A 15,407-nucleotide genomic window follows, 5' to 3' on the forward strand; every position below is an offset into this window, starting at 1 on the left:
GACCTTCCACAATGGATTCAGGTTCCCGCCCGCTTGGGGAGCCCTGGTCTGCAGCCACCTCTCAGCTTCTACCTCCTGGGGGGGCCTGAATTATGGGGGCACCCCACTCCCCTCTCGACCCGACAAAGAGACTCTCTCACCGACCCTCGTCACCTGTGGGTGGAGGTACTTGTGCAGCCGCTGGTGATCCCGTCCCTGAAGCCTGCTCGGATCTGTTTCTCTCAGTGCCGTGGCCGCAGCCGCAGCAGGTCTGGGCTGGGCTCCATGTCTGCAGCACGAGGGACCTTTTGCGAGAGGTTTGTGGGTCCCTCTGTGGGTGGAGGGACCCACGTGGCCGCTGGAGATCCCGTCCCTGAAACCTGCTCAGATCTTTTCCTCTCAGTGCCACGGCCACGGCAGGGCTGCACTCAGCTCCCAGTCCTGGCGCCCACTCTGCAGCACGAAGGACCCCCCGCGAGAGGTTTGCAGGTCTCTCCTGAACAGAAATCTCCCTCGCTCCAATGTTCCATGGCCTCTGGGTGCAGAATTCGCCATGAGTTACTTCCTTGTAGCCGTTCTATGTGTTGTGGGTTCGGAGCTATGTGTATGTGTGTCTTTCTACTCCGCCATCTTGGCTCCGCCTCCTACCTTCCCACTTTAAACCCTAAAATACCAACCTGGTCTATCATAGTTTTTCATTTTGCAGGAAAGCTTGTGACTAGACAAAACAAATTCCTTTTCCAATTTCATACGGGCCACAGCACTAATATTTGAACGTATATCATGATTCCAAATCTCATACCCTTTTATAAGGGCTTTATACTTTTTTGTGCCCATGAAGAATTCATTTCATGTGTACTTGATCATTATTTTCTTACTCATGACTCATGTTTGGGAAATAAACCCATAGGAAGGAATAATGTGCTTTGTGAAATAATAGTTACAACAGAGGAAAAAACACTCATACATCCCTTAGAGCTCAAGCAGAGAAGTATTTATTATTGTATTAAATCAGCAAATAGTCAGGGATATCATTCTAGTCTAGGTGAGAGATAACCAAAAGATTATATGTGGAGTCCAAACAAGGAAACTTCTTGTAGATGACAAACATACTGTTCTTGGTTCTCAACATATTCCATAATTATTTACAGTCAAAGTACCTCCACTTCTCCTGCAAGAAAGACACATTGCCAGGCAGATAATATTTTAAAACATACAACATCCAACAAACACTGTAGTGATTTGATAAATTCTAAAGATAAGTGGAAAAGTGATGATGGGAAATTGTCTGAATTAACATGTAATAATAATAGCCAATATATATGTAATGCTTACTATGTGCTAGGCATTGCATTAAGTGCTTTACAGTTATCTCATTTAATCCTCACAGCAACCCTGGGAGGTATATATTACTATAAAATATAGATGAGAAAATTTAGACAAAAAGAGGTTAAGTGACATGCCTATGGTCATATAGCTGGTACATGCTTGAGATCAAATTTGAACTTAAGATTTTCTGACTCAGAAACCAGTGCTCAGGGCTGGGGAGCCCGTGGTCATAAGGCCACATATGATCTTCTAGGTCCTTAAGTGTAGTCTTTTGACTGAATTCAAATTTTACAGCATTGTTAAGTTACAAAAACTGTTTTAAAGAATCAGTCAAAAGGCTGCACTTAAGGACCACAGGTTCCCCGTCCCTATTCTAACTCCCGTATGACAGAGTGACCTGTAATACATATGAATATAGATCATACTTAATGTTATTACATTGGTAATGGAATATTAACTAGAGTCTTCTCTTGATTATGTTAGAAAACTGCCAATAAAACTTTGCTTTAGCAAACTGGATCAAATAGAGGTCACTTTTAAAATACAAATGTGTTCAGGTAGAATACTTGGGTAATAAAGGACCATGTTGGCCCAAATATGGACTGTACTTTTTCCTCAAGGAAAACATTGGATTTATATAAAACCCAAGTGAAACTGAATAGTGATGCAATTTTTCATTAAATCTTTATTTTGCTTTCAAAGTTCTTTCATTCTAGGTGTGTGGTCTCCATTCCTTTCTGAACCATATTACTGACTGTCAGGACTTTCTCTGTCAAGCCATAGGAAACTCGTCTTTCTGGAAACTCACTCTACCCTTGGACTTCACAGATGAGTGTACCCTCCAATGCTGTGGCATCTCCCTCAAATTAGCTGACTTCTCCCAGAACTGCCATTGAAAGAGTGACCCAAGTTGATCACATCTTCATAGCTCTCCAACCTAGACTCCTGATTTCTTCACTCTTTTTCTACAGTGTACCCCGTGGGTACCCTGATCTCTTTCAACTTTCCTTTATTTTTCAGCTTCTTTTTGTGTCCTATCTGCCCCATTAGACTATAAGTTCCTTGAGACCAAAGATTATCTTTCTTCTTGTATTGAACTGTGCTTAGCACAGTACTTGGCACATAATAAGAGCTTAATAAATACTCATTGACTTGACCAGGTCTATATTCAGAGCAATAAGTTAATTATGGGATAAAATATTCACACTCTAGGAAAGGTTGGAAACAGTTATCATTGAATAGGGTATGGTGAGCTTATCTGATGGGTGTGAACTTTTAAAATGGAGCAATAAGAAAGCCTGGATCAAGAAGAATCAAGATTCATCAACTCAGTCTAGGGGAGAAATAACAGAAATCTTGAAAAAGAGGGTAGAATTCCCAATCCTTCAGGTAATAAGGAATTATATACCTTTGAATAAAAGAGACTTAGTAATGTACAGTCATGTAGTCCATATAGGACAGAGAATTATTTTACAAATCTGAAATGCCTTCATTCAAAAATCTTCAGTGTTATTCTAGTAGTACAAATATAGGCTGCTCCCCTACAATTAATCTAATTTGAAAGCAGAACACAAAATTTTTATCAACAGAGAACAACATTTATTTTGAAAGTTCCTAGCTATGGGAAAGAGAGCCATCTGAAAGCCAATCCCTTTATGTGTAATTCTCTTCATCTTCCTCAGCCATTGCCCCTAATGTTGTTGTACCAACTCTTTCTTTATTTTTCAATTTCTCCTTCTCTAACAGTTTCTGTCCTTATGGATACACACACTTGCAAGCCTTCAAACCTTTGAAAAGTGTTCCACATATCCTATCATTCCTATTGTGTCACATCTTATATCCTTTTTAAATTTATCACCCAAAATACTTGAGAAAAAAGAGCAATGCTAATTATCCACTTTTTATCCTGTCATGCCTTCTCTTTACTAAGAAAGGTCACTGCAATCTGACTTTCAGTCTGGCCATTCAAATGAAAGGTTCTCTCCAAAGTCTCAGATGAAATCTTAACTGCTCAGTTTAATACTCTCTTCCTACTCATCCTCATTTACTCATCTGTAGTATTTAACACAACTGACTATTGGTCCTTAATGCTTTTTTCTCTTTAAGTTTTCTTGACAAAATTCTTTTTGGATTCTCTTAATATCTATATGACCTCTCCTCAATTTTCTTCACTTTATCACCATGTCATGGCCAATGACGGAGGTGTAAAACAAAATTTTATCCTGGGATTGTGTTTTTTTTTTTCTCTGTATATCTTTTCCACTTGGTGACCTCAGTATCTTCCATGGTTTCTATGCAGAAGACTATCCTAGTCACTCTCCTGATCTTGGGTTCCCCATCATGAACTAAGTATTGAACTCAGGTCTTTGGAGTTAGTCCCAAGCATTTGAAGATCAAGGTGGGGGGGGTAGAAACGGAAAGGAGAGGAAGGAGTTGGATGAGAAGCAAAAGGTAGTGGCAATGGTTTGAGAACTATGAGAGTCTAAGTTATTAATGAAGTTGTGTGGTAGGTAAGTAGAACATAGCTTCTGGTCAGAATTCTCTGCACTAGCTTGAATACAGTTATGATCTAGTTACAGGGAAGATATACATTTGACAGGGTCCCAATCAATGTTCTATTAGTCTATTTTAATGAAATCAAGTTTTCTGATTACTGAAGAAACTCATGCCCAATATCACAAATAGGGAAGGAATGAATTAGAAGCCCTACTTTGAGAACCTGTGAGTGGAAAGTCAGGATATTCTTTGACCCAGGGGACATTTTCAGACACCAGGATCATTCACTTGCTGGGATCCAAGTTCTGAGGGAAAAGAGTATCATTCCCAAAGAGATATATTTTAGTACTTACACAAAAGCACCGCAGAAGACACATTTATTGCTATAAACGTTGCCATCAGAACCACAGATAGGTAGGTATTCCATGGTACACATTGGCTGTTCTTCTTTCGGGCACTGAATCTGAACCCCACATACAAACAAACCCCCAAAAGTTAAAGATTTAGTATTTCAAATGATAGAATCTCAGCTACTTAGAGTTGAGAGATAACACAGAAGAAATTCAGCCCAGCTTCCCAATAAATGAAGGTATCCTATCTTCAAAAAGTTTCCAAATGTGGTTATTTGCTGTCTTATTAGAGTAATAAGCAGTTATCCAACTTCAAGGCCTCCAATTCCATTGCTAAAGAGCTATAAGGGTTTCTTAGAGAGGTAAACCCAAGATGGCAGTGTAAAGGCAGGGACTCACCTGAGCTCTCCCAAACTCACCTCCAAACACCTTTAAAAAAATGCCTCAAAAGGAGTCACGGAGCAGCAGAAGCAACAAAAGGTCAGGGTGAAACAATTTCCCAGCCCAAGACAACTTAGAAGGTCAGCAGGAAAGGTCAGTCTCACTGGAGTGTGAGTGAAACTCATTGTAGCACTGGCTGTGCTCTGACAAGTTAGCAGCAGGCCCTGGAGTTGTGGGGGGAGCTCCGGTCATGACTGGATTTAACCTCCATACCTCTTAGTCCACAGATGAGTAAGAGGGTTACACTACTGGTCAAAAGGAGATTATAGGGAACCCTTGACTGGGTTGAGTCCTCTATTACATTGCTTATGAATAGCTTAGGGACACAGTCCTAGGGCAAGGAGGAACACTAACACACACACAGGGAAGCCCTGTCACACACAAACGTGCATTGGTCACGTTTCTGGAGTACAAAGAGTGCTTGTGGTCACTCACAGACCAGAGCATAGGCAGGGAGAACAGTGACCAGACCTCTCTGGAGAGCATAATACCTTGGAAGAACCAAAAATGTACAGACATCCAGAATTAGCTCTCAAAACAAAAACACAGAAAACCCCAGAAGCAGACGTGTCAGCCTGAATTCAAGTGAAAACAGCCAATATAACAGAATCAAGTTCTTTAATTGGGGTAAGTTAGTATCACCTTGGGGTGCCACAAAACATGTTTTAGGGTACCTGAGAAGGAGTCTGGGAACAGGATTTATGTAGGGTACTAAGGCATAGGGAAAGTGTAAATAACACTTTGAAAGCAGAATTGGCCTGCTCAAAAAAAAAGAGATAAAAAAAGCTCACTGAAAAAGTATTTCCTTAAAAATTAAAATTGGACAAGTCAAAGATAAGGACTCTATGATATTTAAAGCAATAATAAAAACAAAATCAAAATAATGAAAAAAAATATAAGAAAATGTGTAGGGAGAGGAGTCAAGATGGTAGAGTAAAACCAGTGACTTACTTGAGCTCTCCCCATAACCCTGCCAAATGCCTCTAAAAAATGACTCTAAACAAATTCTGGAGCTGTAAAACCCACAAAGTGATGAAGTGAATCAAATTTCTAGCACAAAACAGATTTGGTGATCTCCAGGAAGTTTCTTTTCCACTAGGCTGAGAGAACAGCATAGTTCAGCACAGGATGCACTGAAACAGATGGGGCCTGAGCAGACCTCAGGAGACTGAATCACTGGCAGCCATGGCTGTTTTCAGACTTCTCGACCCTAAAGTGTGGTGGACAACGTGAAAGGTCAGTGAAAAAAAACTGTTTGGAACTGGGTGAGAGAGAATCATGGTCCAGAACCAACCCCTGGATGGTGAAGTAGCCAGAGGAACCTGAAGCAGGAGCAGCAACAGTGGAATTGGCAGCAGCTGTTTCTAGAGCTCTGAGCCTATAGATTGTAGGGGAATCAAAGGGCTGACAGTATACCTCCCCTGCCCCACTATAAGCAGAGAACTACCTTGACAAAGAGCTTAAAAGTCAAGCAATTGGCTTGGAAAATGAGCAAACATGGTGGGGAGGGGAATCAGATTATAGAATCTTACTTTGGTGACAAGGAACATTAAAACATACAACCAGAAGAAGACAACAAAGTCAAAGCTCCTACATCCAAAGACTAAAAGAAAAAAATGAATTGGTTTCAGACAATGGAAGAGCTTAAAAAGAATTCTCAAAATCAAGTAAGAGAAGTAAGGAAAAACTGGGAAGAGAAACAAGAATGATGCAAGAAAATCATGAAAAATGATTCAACTGTTTGCTAAAGGGAATCCCCCCCCCCAAAAAAGGGTAAAGAAAATAATACCTTAAAAAACAAATTAACACAAATGGCAAACATGGTCCAAAAGGCCAATGAGAAGAAAAATGTCTTAAAAACAAAAATTGGCTAAATGAAAAAGGAGGTCTAAAAGATCACTAAAGAAAATATTTCCTTAAAAATTAGAATGGAACAGATGGAAGTTGATCACTTTATGAAAAATCAAGAAATTTTAAAGCAAAACCAAAAGAATGAAAACATAGAAGACAATGTGAAATATCTCACTGGAAAAACAGCTGACCTAGAAAACAGATCCAGGAGAGGTAATTTTAAAATTATCAAAAAAAAAACCCTGCCCTGATATTCTAGAACCAGAAGGGGAACGAGATATTGAAAGAATCCACTGATCACCTCCTGAAAGAGACCCCAAAAGGAAAACTTCTGGGAATATTATAGCCAAATTTCAGAGTTCCCAGGTCAAGGTGAAAATATTGAAAGCAGCCAGAAAGAAACAATTCAAGTATCATGGAAACACAATCAGGATTTCACAAGATTTAGCAGTTCCTACATTAAGGGATCAGAGAACTTAGAATATGATATTCTGGAGGTCAAAGGCGCTAGGATTGAAACCCAGAATCACCTACTCAGCAAAACTGAGTTTGATACTTCAGGGGGAAAAAAAATGAACATTGAATAGAACAGAGGATTTTCAACGTTCTTGATGAAAAGATCAGAACTAAATAGAAAATTTGACTTTCAAATACAAGAATCAAGAGAAGCACGAAAAGGTAAACAGGAAAGAGAAATCATAAGGAACTTATTAAAGTTGAACAGTTTACTTTCCAACATGGAAAGGTAATACATGTAAAACTCCTGAGATTTTTCTCAGTATTAGGTAGTTGAAGGGATTTCACACACACACAGAGGCCATAGGATGAGTTGAATATAAAGGGATGAAATCCAAAAATTAAAAAAAAATTAAGAGATTAGAGCAGAATATGTTGAGAGGAGAAAAGGAGAAATAGAATGGGGTAAATTATCTCTCACATAAAAGAAGCAAAAAGGAGCTTTTATAATGGAGGGGAAGAGAGGGGAGGTGAGAGGGAGTGAGTGAAGCTCACTCTAAAGTGAATTTTACTTAAGGAGAGAATAACAAGCACATGTAATTGAATAAGAAAATCTATCTTGCCTTGCCAAAAAGTAGGGGGAAGGGGGAGGATAGAAGGGGGGGGCAAATGGGAAGAGGGTTTTTTTTTAAGTAAACACTTTTGAGGAGGGATGGGCTCAGAGGAGAGAGTGAAATAAATTGGGAGTGCAGGGTAGGATGGAGGGAAATATAGTCTTTCCCAACATGACTGGATGTAGATGTTTTGAATAACTACACATATATAACCTGTATCAAGCTGCTTGCCTTCTAAATGGGATGAGTGGGGAGGAAGGAGGAGAAAAATCTGAAGTTCGAGATTATAGGGGTGAATGTTGAGGATTGTTTTTGCATGTAACTGGGAAATAAGACATAAAAGCAACGGGGTATGGAAATCTATCTTGCCCTACCAGTAAGTAGAGAGGATGAGGTAAGAGAAAAGTGGGGTAATGGAGAGGGGGACCTGACTGAAAGAAGGGGTCATCACAGTACAGGTGTGGGGGTGGAATGTGGAATTCAAAATCTTATGAAAGTGAATGTTGAAAACTAAAAATATATATGTGTGTGTGTGTGTGTGTGTGTGTGTGTGTGTGTGTGTATGAAAATGTGAAAGGTCTCATTGAAAAAACAACTGACCTTCAAAAAAGAACGAGAGACAATTTAAGAATTATAGGGTTACCAGAAAGACAAGATCAAAAAAAGAGTATAATCACCTTTCAAGGAATTATTAAGGAAAACTGTCCTGATATCCTGAAACCAGAGGGAAAAATAAAAAATGAAAGAATCAAATCGTCTCCTCAGAGAGATCCCAAAATGAAAGCTCTCAGAAATATTATAATCAAATTCTAGAGCTCTCAGGTAAAGGAGAAAATATTTCAAGGAGCCAGAAAGAAGTAATTAAAATGTCATGGAGCCACAGTCAGGATAATATACTTCTACATGAAAGGACCAAAGGTATCTATAGTCATATAATATATATATAGTCTAAATCACTATTAATCAGAGAAATATAAATTAAAACAACTCAGACCTACCACCTCACCTTTCAGATTGGCTAATATGACAGAAAAGGAAAACAATAAATGTTGGAGGAAATGTACAAAACTTGAAATACTAGTGCATTCTTAGTGGACTTGTGAACTGATCCCACCATTTGGGAGAACAATTTGGAAATATCCTCAAAGGGCTATGAAACTATACGTATTCTTTGACCCTTTGGCTGCTGTACCACTACTAACTAGGTCTGCAAACAAAGAAAAAAAAAAAGAAAGGAAAAGGACCTATATGTACACAAATATTTGTAGCAGCACTTTCAGTGTTGGCAAAGAATTGGAAACTGGTATCATTTTAGGTCCTGACCATGTTTCCCAAAGTACTATAATGTTCCACAATATATAATTGTTTCTTAAAGAAATATTTAAGTAAAAATAAATAGACTGAGTCATGTTCCTATTTTGACTTCCCAACACCTATATTTGCCTATATCTCTTTCTTGCCTGACTTCTAGACAAAAGCGTTTCTGTGTAACTTTCAGGCAGAAAAGTCTTGCTCTCTTGTTTTATAATACAAACATACCTTCGTTTTACTTTTGAAAAAGAGTAAATACTTACACATTTTCCATCGTGCAGTTTTTTGATAGTCAATCCTTTTGTCCTAGAAGAGAGGATGTTCATGATTAAATATTGTAACTGAGGGGAAAACAGGAATTGAATCACATGGCTGGGGAAGGAGTATACCAAATATACTGGGTCATCATGGGCTATTTAAACATTAGAGCTGGAAAGAACTTCAGAAAGCAACCCAAACCATCCTTAGCTGGGAGGTAACTTGACAAATACAATATATTAAGTTAGTGGCAAAATCTGAACTTCAACCTTTTATCTCCTGAATGCTAGAACAGTTTTCTTTTCATTATACCCTGCTGCTTCTATAAGGAGGCAGATTTCAGACAAAAATAAGGAAACGTTTCTTAACATTTGAAGTTACTTAAAAATGGAACTGCCTCTAATTCTTAGGGTGAGGTTCTTGTTCTTGGAAATATAGCCATATAACCACTTGTTGTTCATAATACAGTGCGATTTACTGCATCATAAGGGGATTAGATTAAGTGACCTCTGGAGCCCCTTCAAGTTTTGAAATTTTGATTTGCTCAGTTCATTGATCAAGGTGGGAGAGGTGGGCACTAAATTTAGTACTCACAAGTTAGCCTCACAGAGTAAGCATTCATTGGCAAAATTTTCTTGATTAGTACCACAGATTGGATCTAAGTTCTTTGGGCATGCTAAACCTCCTTTGCCCTTCCTTTCGAAGTACACACCACAGTTAACCTGTAAGAAAAAAAAGAGATAAAGACCACTCTTTGTTTCAATGGGATCATTAATCTTCCCAGTTTATCTCTTACAACCATTATGAGGTGGAGTGTGCCCCTTCACCTACTACTTTGTCTTGTGGCTTTGGGAGGCAATTACTCCCTTTCTCTTATCTAACTTCCTCCTCTCTAAAGCAAACCATGAATTCTATAGCTATAAAGTACCATAAAGCACAAAAAAATCAAAGCTATAACTTGTATTTCTAGTATCTAGTATAAAATTATAGTGGAGATTAAAGGTGTGGAACATCAAAGGTATTATACATTCTGAGAGTAATTGAGGTGAGCTAAAGAAAGAGAAATTATTATCTGAGGAGATGGTGAAACCAAGAAAGCAAATTATTTTAGATAGGTGGAGTTTGGAGTAGAGAAAAAAGCTGTGAGCCAGATACTGAACTTTTTAAGGAGGGAAAATGATGTAAAAACTGCTGGGAAGGGAACGAACTTTTAGTGAAGAGAGGTGGTTGCTGAGTGATGTGACCAAGTGTGACAGAGTGACTGAGTGATGTCAGTGGGAAGGAAGATTTACTGATTTCTCCTCCTGTTACTGCATCTCATGGGGTGTCAGAGAAGGATAAGCCAACTTTGTAAAGATGCCAAGCAATATAAGGCTTCAGGAGACAAAAAGGTTTCAGGGAACAGAAAAACATGGAAAGGATGAGAGAAGAGATTCAGAATGACTGGTGGTCAACAGGCACAGAGAACAGAAAAAGCAGAAGGGGATCAAGACTGTGGAAGACTAGAGTTGAGTTTAATATAGGGAAGAGGAGTAACTGGTTTATAGCATCTCCCTTCTTTGCTACTGAACTCTTGCTCATCCTAGACTGATTTTTAGTCATGTGTGTTCTTTGCAATTTTAATTTCCAAGCTCTGAGAATCACCCTACTCCACCTCAAGGGCAGCCCACTCCTGTAGGAAATAGGCAACCACAGAAGGATGTGATAACCATTAGCATTAGCAGGTAACAGGCCATTCTCCTGCCCTGCATATGTTTTACTGAAAATGAAAGGGGAGGGGAAGCATGTCACTAGATCAGTAGATGTTCTGGCTACCTCATGACCTTCTTGACTTTACAGGATATAGATTATTAGGAGCAGGGAGGAAACTTTAAGCTCCCAAAATTATTAATGAAGAAACTAAGACCCGGAGAGGAAAGAGTACCTGGCCAAAGTCACACAGTAAATCAGTGGTAAAGTCATGACTAGATCTCTTTTCATGTGATACCAGGGTAAGCCTTTTTCGAGAACATAATGCTGCCCACAAAGTCCACAGTCACACACACATACAAAAACAACCATCCAAATTTCTATTTTTGTAAAAGTCAGAACAATAACAACAAAAATGAACTCACCTCTGTCCCTTTTGCCTGATTTCCTTTCACTTGATAACCTGAAAAAAAAAAAAAAACAGTTTCAAAAAATGAGTTGCCCTGCTATGAAATAACTAATACTTCCTTTCCTTTTCTAACTTCTACTGGGCAAGGTTAGAATCAGGAAAGGTGGTTGTAGATGTATTTAGCAGTAGCAAAAAAAAAAATTGTGCTTATAATGGAATATATGGGACTTAACAGTCACTCTAGCATTCCCACTTGAGAAGTTTAGATGTTATTGTACCTAAAGGACTATGGGACTTTTGCATCTGACTTATAGCTGAAATGTTCCATGTGTTATATTACGTTAAAAATGATCGCATTAGAAGGGGAGTAAAAGTTTGTTTGGCATTCAAAGTTCTTCATAACCTAACTCCTTCCTACCTTTCCAGAACTTTTACACTTTATTGCCCTACCACTGGCTCTTTGATACAATGACACTAATCTGGCTGTTCCATTAACAAGATATTTCATCTCTTGGCTCTGACCACTTTCTCTGGTTGCCCTCCATGTATGAGATGGTCTCCCTCATCATGTCTGCCAATTCTTCTCTCCAGTTTCTTTTAAGTTCCAATTAATATCCCATTTTTTTAACTACTGGAAACCTTCCTCATCCCCTCTTAATTCTAGTCTCTTCCTTCTGTTAACTATTTTTTTTATTTCTCCTGTACCTAGTTTGATTTGTTTGCCTATTTCTCCTGTCCCTCATTAGATTCTAAGTTCCATGAGGACAAGGACTGTCTTTTGCCTTTTTTGTGTGTCCCCAACACTTAACACCATATCTGACCAATAGTTAATACTTAAAGTGTTTCTTTATTAATTACTGATTTTATGACACAACAATGTAATATCATATCCAGAGAAGTTAACATACTTTTGGTACTTTATTTTACCCAGTTTTATGTAAAAACAATTTTAACATTAATTTTTAAAATTTTGAGTTCCAAATCCTCTCCTTTCTTCCCTCTCTACCCTCTACCCTCACATTGAGAAGGTAAGCAATGCAATAAAAGCTACACATGTGTAGTGATGCAGAACATGTCTGTAATAGTCCTATTGTGAAAGAAAATGTGGAAAAAACTCAAGAAAATAAAGTGAGTAAAAAGAGATATGCTTTGATATGTATTCAGACACCATCAGTTCTTCTTCCGGGGATGGATAGCATTTTTCATCATAACTCCTTCAGAGTTGTCTTGGATCATTGTATTGTTAAGAATAGCTAAGTCATTCACAGATGATTATCTCACAGTTTTGCTATTATTTTCTACACAGTGCATTTCATTTTCCATCAGCCCATGCAATTTTTGCAGGTTTTTCTGAGAGCATCATGCTAATCATTTTTTACAGTATAATAGTATCACATCATAATCACATATTACAACTTGTGATAGGTTCAGCTATTCTCCAGAGGATGGGCATCCCCTCAGTTTTTAATTCTTTTCCACTAGAAAAGAGCTGCTATAAATATTTTTGTGCAAAGAGATTCTTTTCCTTGTTTTAAAAATCTTTTAGAATACAGATACAGTAGTAGTGTTACTAGGTCAAAGCATGGATGATTTTATAACCCTCCGACTTTAGTTCCAAATTGCTCTACAGAATGGTTAAATTAGCTCACAACTCCACCAACAATGCATTATTGTCTCATTTTTCCCACATCCCTCCCAACATTTGTCATTTACCTTCTCTTTCCTATTAGCCAACCTGATAGGTATGAGGTAGTACTTCAGAATTGCTTTAATTTGCATTTTTTTCTAATTAATAGAGAGTTAGAGTATCTTTTTTTGTATGGCTATAGATAGTTTTGGTTACTTCATCTGAAAACTGGTCATCTTTTCATCATTTATCAATTGTGGAATGGCACTCATTTTTTTATAAATTTGACTCAGTTCTCTATATTTTTGACAAAAGAGGCCTTAATCAAAGAAACTTACTTGAATTTTTTCTCACATTTACTAACAGTATTTCCCTCCATCCCAGTCCTTCCACTCCCCCCAACTTATTCCATTCTCTCTCTCCTTTCACCCTGTCCCTCCTTAAAAGTGTTTTGCTTTAAATTACCCCTAACATGCTTTTCAAATAATTCAGGATATAGTGTCCTATCCAACAAGACAATAAACACTTTTTTTAGGTGACCATCATATCCAGGCATTGTGCTAAGCACTAAAGATGCAAGAAAAGAAAAAGGGGGGAAAATGGATCCTGCTTTCTCACAGTCTAATGGGAGAGACAATATGCAATCAGTTATATACACACAAGACATATACAAGATACATTGGTGATAATTTCAGTGGCAAAGCACCAAGATGAAGAAGAACTTGGAAAGGCTTTTTGCAGAAGATAGAATTTATTTCAGGGACTTGAAGGAAGTTGGAGAACAGGAGATGAGGAGGGAAAAAGTTCCATGTATGAGAAGTATACAGTGAAACTGCCTGAACTGGGGAGATGGAGTGTTCTGTTTGAGGAATGATAAGGAGTACAGTGTCACTGGATCTCAGAGCACATGAAAGGAAGTAAGGAGTAGGAAAACAGTGGGGAAGGAAGGAGCAAAGAAATAAAGGGTTTTAAAAACTGAACCAAAGACCTGGTATTTGATCTTGTAGATTAAAATGAACCACTGGAGTTCATTTAGTAGGAAAGTGTCCTAGTCAGACTTGAATTTTATGAAAATAACTTTGAAATGGATAGTTTCTATTATCTTTTCCAACTCTGAACATGCTCTGAATCTGTACCTCTGATTAAATCTAGTCCTGAAAGTCTGTTTTCTATGTTGCAAAGTTGCAACTGATTTTATCACTGTGTAATCCCATTATTCCATTAGTAATAAATATATTAGTAATAACTCACCAGCAACATGGACAGCCCAGTTAGATGTGGCCAGAGCCAAGAAGGCCAGAACTGCTGATTTCATTATGGAGACAGAAACCGGAGCAAGAGGTGATGGTGACAGTCTTTGAAGACAAAGGCTCAGGTAGGAGAGCTTCCTTTGTCCCATAAATAGAGCCAGTCCAGGATCTCCCCACCCCCACAACAGGAAATGTCATTTGGGAGTTGCAAAAGTCCCAAAGTCCAAGAAAAACTTCCTCCTTTATATCATGTAAAGACACAGGACTTAAATATTTCAGTCTATCACTTAAATTCTGTTCATACCCAAGCCAATATCAGCATTATTTCAAAGAACTCAGAAAATATAACATTTGTCATAATCTACCAGGCAGTTATAAAACTTAAACTCTTTTTACCATCCTTAAAAATGTTGTCATCTCCTAATCTATAACCCTTTCACCCTTTCTTTTGCATTCTGCCAAGAATGAATAAAATGAAGGGATGATAAAATGGTAACAATGAATTATGGGAAGTTAACACACAATTTGGGGACAAAAGTCAACAAAATACTTTCAGAGTAATAGCTCTGCTTATTCAAAACCAATCACTCAGGCATTTCTAGAATGGTTAATAATAGCCTCCAGCCCAAGCCTCATTATTTACTTTTAATAGCAATAGCTTAGAATAAGAGTAAATAGTAATTGTTTTCTGTTCTGGCCAGCAATTTTGAGAGTCTTCTCCACCCAGAAAGATGTTTGTGTGGTGGTAAATCAGGCCTCCTTTTATTTTAATTCTTACCTACCCCTTAGTCAAAACTGAGGCCTGGGAAAGACTTTAATTTAGAAAGACCAAGGTCATCCCCTTCTTTCTGCCATCATCTGTCATCTAGACTTATGTCTTGTGTCCACCTCCAGAGTTCAGTCTAAGAAAAACGAATAGAATTAGGTTTTATCCATGCTTATTTCTCTCAGACTGGCAGGCATGCATAGAGAGCTGCAGTAAGAATGGAGTTCTCCTTGAGGTTATGGTGCATAGATTACTAACACCAAAAGAAATCACAAATCTCAGAGAGGCTGGCCATTTTGTGGCCCAATTGAGTACCGCCACAGTGCCTTGGGTTCAGTTTCCATTTCCCAAGGAGGGGCCATTTCACAGAGATCATGAGACTCCTGTACAGAATAAGGAAGAGGATCAGGCTGAAAAGGTGCCAGAACTAGTTCTGTCCATTAGAACTGGCATAAACCAGATTAAGTCAGTTTTGGGGTCACCAGCAAACAGAGAGATTTCCAAGTTCACAAAGTATCTCTGGTATGTCCAATCTAGGGAAGTTCAGTCTGCCTCCTGATTGGCTAATTCCGATTCTCAGG

General features: G+C 38.3%; 1 protein-coding gene across 1 annotated transcript; it reads right to left on the reverse strand.

Annotated features, from left to right (window-relative positions):
• Positions 1 to 951: 951 nt before the first annotated feature.
• LOC140518707 (double-headed protease inhibitor, submandibular gland-like) lies at positions 952 to 14,239 on the reverse strand. Its single transcript, XM_072631055.1, has 6 exons — positions 14,062 to 14,239; positions 11,200 to 11,237; positions 9,680 to 9,807; positions 9,091 to 9,133; positions 4,158 to 4,267; positions 952 to 1,150 (listed from the first exon to the last, which is right to left on the reverse strand). The coding sequence occupies exons 1-6, from the start codon at positions 14,207 to 14,209 to the stop codon at positions 1,105 to 1,107; spliced, it is 513 nt and encodes a 170-aa protein (XP_072487156.1). The 5' UTR covers positions 14,210 to 14,239; the 3' UTR covers positions 952 to 1,104.
• Between the last annotated feature and the right edge of the window lie 1,168 nt (positions 14,240 to 15,407).

Source organism: Notamacropus eugenii, chromosome 1, assembly GCF_028372415.1.
Source record: "Notamacropus eugenii isolate mMacEug1 chromosome 1, mMacEug1.pri_v2, whole genome shotgun sequence".
NCBI classification, from domain to species: domain Eukaryota; kingdom Metazoa; phylum Chordata; class Mammalia; order Diprotodontia; family Macropodidae; genus Notamacropus; species Notamacropus eugenii.